At 44.9% G+C, this 6,000-nt stretch overlaps 1 protein-coding gene across 1 annotated transcript in view; it reads left to right on the plus strand.

Moving 5' to 3' along the window:
* Nucleotides 1-6,000, plus strand: part of INTS3 (integrator complex subunit 3) — a 31,006-nt gene extending 25,006 nt beyond the window's left edge. The window contains 7 exon segments of the mRNA XM_087943153.1: nucleotides 864-912; nucleotides 1,650-1,817; nucleotides 3,055-3,155; nucleotides 4,242-4,314; nucleotides 4,408-4,421; nucleotides 4,424-4,566; nucleotides 5,837-6,000. Of these exon segments, the coding sequence (XP_087799279.1) occupies nucleotides 864-912; nucleotides 1,650-1,817; nucleotides 3,055-3,155; nucleotides 4,242-4,314; nucleotides 4,408-4,421; nucleotides 4,424-4,566; nucleotides 5,837-5,914 (626 nt within the window). The 3' untranslated portion in view covers nucleotides 5,915-6,000.

Raw genomic sequence — 6,000 nt, forward strand, 5'->3', positions numbered from 1 at the left:
CCGCACTGCTCTTTCCCCCCTCTTCCCTTTCTGTTGGCACCTCTAAAAAGACCCTAGAGATATTATGAGTTGACACTTGGGATCCATTTTTGGGGTGTCTCCCCCCCACAGACATCCACACACATACAATTTTAGGGCTGTTTGCAAGTGTTCCCCTGACCGTAATTTGAGGGAGAATCACGGTGAAGAAAGCGGACGAATGAGTAACTGTGTATAAATAAATGTAAATTTGCCATCTTTTTTGATAGTTTCTAATGTTGGCTTCCAATTTCTGCAAACCCCCCCTCCCCCAAATAATAATCATCATCATACCCATTGGGGGAAAATTGGATTTACTTAATGACGGCGGCGTTTGCAAAAAATAAAACGTGGCCAAATCCAGTCATCGGATGCCCTTCTCGACTTGCGACCGTCATCCCAAGCTCGGTTGCGGTCGTAAGGCGAGGACCTCCTAGATGCGTGTAGATCAATGAATCTCTCAAGGATTTAAGATAAAGGGTAATCAAGAGTTGGAAGGGACCTTGTAGGTCATCTAGTCTAACCCCCCGCCCAAACAAGGGAGCCTGCACCATTTGTGACCAAGGGCAGTCTAGTCTCTTCTTGAAAGTCTCGAATGATTTAATTCTCAAATGATTAAATTAAATTAATTAATTTAATTAAATTGATTAATTTAACTCTTTCCCGTTGTTTTTCTGTATGCAGGTTTTATATTTTTAATTCATTTCCCTTTCAGCCAGAAAAAAATAATAAAATATTTTCACATATTTTGACTTTGGCCTGTGCTTGGATTCAAAAATTAGGAAAAAAAATGAGCTTTTTTTCCTAAATTAAAAAATAATTGCTTTTTTCGCCCCCCCTTGTAGAACACCCCGAGGCTCTTTCCTGCTTGCTCCTGCAACTGAGGAGGGAAAAGTACGTATTTCAGATTCTTTTTGCCTTCGTTCTTCCTTGTAGCCGGAGAGAAACAAGTGGGAAATAATCCATTTCCCCCCCCTAACGGAATAGAGACTTTTTCTTGTATAATAAGTACTGCTCGACTTACAAAATGGTTCGTTTAGTGACTGAAGTTACAGCGTCACTGAAAAAGGTGGAAAAACTATTAAAAGAGATGATGATATTATTATCATTATTAAGTGTTTATTATTATTTATTTATTATTTTATTATTAAGTATTATTTATTATTTATTTATTATTTATTTTATTATTAAGTATTTATTATTTTTATTTTTTTTATTTATTATTTTAATATTTATTATTTAATATTTATTTATTATTGTTTAATATTTATTACTTTTATTATCATTTATTTATTTATTATTATTTATTATTATTTTATTAAGTATTTATTTATTGATTTATTATTGTTTAATATTTATTATTTTTTATTATTGATTTATTATTGTTTAATATTTATTATTTTATTATTGATTTATTATTGTTTAATATTTATTATTTTATTATTGATTTATTATTGTTTAATATTTATTATTTTATTATTGATTTATTATTATTTATTTATTATTTATTTTATTATTATTATTATTTTGATTTCCCCCACCCCCCCAAAATCCATCCCCCTTTGCTTGCCTCGTTGGGCGGTGGGGGGGTGTCCCTGGAAACCCGCGTGAAGGCTGGGGTTTCCCCGCAGGCCCACGGAAGAGATGGTGAAAATGGTGCTGAGCCGGCCGTGTCACCCGGACGACCAGTTCACCACCAGCATCCTCCGGCACTGGTGCATCAAGCACGAGAACCACCTGATTGAGCACATCAAGTCCCTCCTGATCAAGAACAACAGCCTCCCGCGGAAGCGCCAGAGGTGAGGCGGGAAATAGCCGGCTCCCCTACCCTTATTCGTGTCCCTTGATAATCGATCTATCAATACCATTTTAAACTTCTACTTTATATAAGTTTGTTTTAATGTATCTCTATCTACTGTATCATCCATCTATCTATCCATCCATATCTATCTATCTATCTAACCATTCATCCATCTATCAAATTTAAACTTAGAATCTGGCTTTTAATTTTTAAAGATTTTAAATTTTTAAAGAGCACCAGGGACATCTAGTGGTAAATATTTATTTTCCGGTAGGGGAAAAATTTGCCTTTTTTTTTCCTTCCCTTTTTCTTTCTAGTATTGTCACTTACGTATTACTAAAAGTGATTTTATAACTTCCTCCCTTTTCCTCCTCTCCTTCCTTCCTTCCTTCCTTCCTACCTACCTACCTACTTTCTTTCTTTCTTTCTTTCTTTCTTTCTTTCTTTCTTTCTTTCTTTCTTTCTTTCTTTCTTTCTTCTTTCTTTCTTTTCTTTTCTTTCTTTCCTTCCTTCCTTCCTTCCTTCCTATTTACCTTCTCTCCCTTTCTTTTTTTCTTTCTTTCTTTCTTTCTTTCTTTCTTTCTTTCTTTCTTTCTTTCTTTCTTTCTTTCTTTCTTTCTCTTTCTTTTTTCTCTTTCTTTCTTCCTTCCTTCCTTCCTATTTACCTTCTTTCTTTCTTTCTTTCTTTCTTTCTTTCTTTCTTTCTTTCTTTCTTTCTTTCTTTCTTTCTTTCTTTCTTTCTTTCTTTCTTTCTTTCTTTCTTTCTTTCTTTCTTTCTTTCTTTCTTTCTTTCTTTCTTTCTCTTTCTTTCTTTTTCTTTCTCTCCCTTCCTTCCTTTTTCTCTCTCTCTTTTTCTCCCTTCCTTCCCTCCTTCCTTTCTCTTTCATCTGTCGTCCGTCTACATCTATCCTCTCTCTCCGTCTCATCCTCTAACTATACCTGACCTTTCTCTTGCCCCTTTTCCACTCTCCCTATTTCCTTCCCTCCCTTTTCTTTCCTTCCAAGAACTTCTCCCGCTTTTTATTCCTCTCCGTTTCCCTCCCCGCTTCCTTTCCTAAAAATCTCTCTAGAATTAAAGAAAGAATCAAAGCGGGGAGGTAAACGGTGGGGGGAAATGCGAACCTTTTGCCCCTGGCAGGGGTCAGTTTGAAAAGAGGGGGTGGGGGTGGAAAGGGGGGGAGGGAGGCTTCCTGGTCCCCTAACCGCCCCCCCCTTTTATTTTTTCCTGCCTTCAGCCTCCGCAGCTCCAGCAGCAAACTGGCCCAGCTGACCCTGGAGCAGATCCTGGAACATCTGGATAACCTTCGCCTGAATCTGAGCAACACCAAGCAGAGCTGTAGGTGGAAGGGAGGGGAGGGGAGGCGGGGGAGGGTGTGTACGGACCTCGGGGTTGTGGGGGCGGGGGCAGGTGCTGTTCCAGAGAGGAGGGGCTTTGCAGTCTCACCCTTTCCTTCCTCCCCCGCCTCCCGGAAAAGAAGGGTTAATGGCAGGGACACCCCACAACCTGGGGGGGGCGGGTTTGGGGGGTTGGACTAGATGACCTGCGAGGTCCCTTCCCGCTTCTGATGATCTGTTACCTCCGGTCAGGACTCCGATATAGAGCTGGAAGGGAGCTCGGAGGTCTTCTAGTCCAACCCCCCCTGCTATACCCAGGATGTCCAGCCTGGTCTTAAAAACCTCCAGGGATGGAGAAGGAAGGAAGGAAGGAAGGAAGGAAGGAAGGAAGGAAGGAAGGAAGGAAGGAAGGAATCGGAAGGAAGGAAGGAAGGGAAGGAAGGAAGGAAGGAAGGAAGGAAGGAAGGAAGGAAGGAGGAAGGAAGAAGGAAAGGAAGGAAGGGAAAGGAATCGAGGGGAAGAAGGGGGAAGGAAGGAAGGAAAGGAAGGAGGGAGGAGGAAGGAAGGAAGGGAAGGAAGGAAGGAAGGAAGGAAGGAAGGAAGGAAGGAAGGAAGGAAAGGAGGGGTGGAGGGGAAGGAAGGGAGGCAATTGAAGGAAGGAAGGAAAGAAAAGGAGGGATGGAGGGGAAGGAAGGAGGGAATTGAAGGAAGGAAGGAAAGAAAAGGAAGGATGGAGGGGAAGGAAGGGGAAGGAAATGAAGGAAGGAAGGAAAAGGAGATGGAGGGAAGGAGGGAGGCAGTTGAAGGAAGGAAAGAAAAGGAGGAAGGAGGAAGGAAGGGAATAGAGGAGGAGGAGAATCGGGAAAGAAGGAAAGGAAGGAAGGAAAAGGAATAGCAGAATAACAGAATAATAATAAAATAACAAAACGGAGTTGGAAGGGGTCTTGAAGGTCTTCTAGTCCAACCTCTATCCTTTCAGACAAAGGGCTGTCCAAACCTCCAGTGGTGGAGTGCTTGTCCCCTAAGGGCCACATTCTAAGCCCCCCCCCCTTTCTCACGACACCCCCCCCCCCAATTTTCCTTCCAGTTTTCAGCCAGCCGCCAATCCTTCAGTCTCTGCAGCACGTCCAGTGCAGCTGTGACGAAGCTCACAAGATGAAGTGAGTAAGACCCCCGTTTTTTTGGGGGGGGGAGGGGAAGTGTTGGGGAAGACCCCCCAAACTCCTTTTCTCTGCTCCTCCACCCCCCCAAAGGTTCAGCGACCTCTTCTCCTGGCCGAGGAGTACGAAGACTCGTCCAGCAAGCTGCCCAAGAGCCGGAGGAAGGCGGCCCTCTCCAGCCCCCGAAGCCGGAAGAACGCGGCCCAGCAGCCCCCCAACAACGAGGAGGAGTCGGCCTCCAGCAGCGCCTCGGTGAGCGGGGAGGGCAGGGAGGAGGAGGGGCTGGGATATGGGGAAGAAGAGAGAGCCCCTGGCCCCGGGGCTTGGGGGTGATGGGGGGAGGTAAAGAAAGGGGAAGGGGTTGGGAATCCAAGGGGAGACCCCGGAAGAGAGAAAGGGGGGCTCCCTTTGGGGGGTGCAGGGAGATTGTGAGGGGGGTGGGTGGTTTCAAAGAGAGAGAGAGAGAGAGGAAGATAGTACTGCAAGGAGGGAGGGAGGAATAGAGAAGGGAGGGAGGGAGAAGGAAGGGAGGGAGGGAGGAGGAAAAGGAAGAAGAGAAAGAAGGGAGAAGGAAGAGAAGGAAGGGAGAAGAGAAGGAAGGAGAGAAAGGAGAAAAGAAAGAAGGGAGAAGAAAAAGAAGAGAAAGAAGGGAGAAGAGAAGGAAGGAAGGGAGAAGAGAAGGAAGAGGAGAGAAAGAAGGAAGGGAGAAGGAAGGAAAGAGAAGGAAGGGAGAAGAGAAGGAAGAAGAGAAAGATGGGAGACAAGAAAGAAGGGAGAAGAAAAAGAAGAGAAAGAAGGAAGGGAAGAGAAGAGAAGGAAGAGGAGAGAAAGAAGAAGGGAGAAGGAAGAAAGAGAAGGAAGGGAGAAGAGAAGGAAGAAGAGAAAGATGGGAGACAAGAAAGAAGGGAGAAGAAAAAGAAGAGAAAGAAGGAAGGGAGAAGAGAAGGAAGAGAAGAGAAAGAAGGAAGGGAGAAGGAAGGAAAGAGAAGGAAGGGAGAAGAGAAGGAAGAAGAGAAAGAAGGGAGACAAGAAAGAAGGAAGGGAGAAGAGAAGGAAGAGGAAAGAAGAGAAGAAAAGGAAGAGAAAGAAGAGAAGAGAAGGAACGAAAGAGAAGGAAGGAAGAAGAGAAGAGAAGGGAGAAAAGAAAGAAGAGAAAAGAAGAGAAAGAAGGGAGAAGAGAAAGAATGAAGGAAGAGGAGAGAAAGAAGGAAAAGGGAGGAAAGAGAAAGCAGGGTTGATAATGAACCTGAAGGAGGCCAGGGAAGTAATGGAGGGGAAGGAAAAGAAGGAAGGAAGGAATAGAGAAGAGCTGGAGGGAAGGAGGGAAGGGAGGGAGGAAAGAAGAGAACCGATAGAGACAGGCAGCTGGAGGTGAGATGGTTCCCTGCCCCGTCGATCTCGCTCTCGTTGTGAAGCTGAGATTTTGGGGAGGGGGCTGCAAAGGGACACCCCTACAGAGGAAACCCCCCTTTCCATCCAGTCTCATCTCCCCCTCCCCTTTCTTCTCTGCCCTCCCCACCAGGAAGAGGAAGACGCCAAACCGAAACCCACCAAGAGGAAACGGAAAGGATCCGCGGCTGTCGGCTCAGACAGCGACTGAACGGGGGAGTGCCGTGGGGTCCCAGCGGTGGGGGCCACCCCTGCGCCATCTCTCCCCCCTCGAAAGCAGCCCTTCGGGGCAAGGGA

The sequence above is a fragment of the Notechis scutatus genome, chromosome 14 (genome assembly GCF_049901735.1).
Source record: "Notechis scutatus isolate UNSWTSFEM ecotype Mainland chromosome 14, rNotScu1.2, whole genome shotgun sequence".
NCBI classification, from domain to species: Eukaryota; Metazoa; Chordata; class Lepidosauria; order Squamata; family Elapidae; genus Notechis; species Notechis scutatus.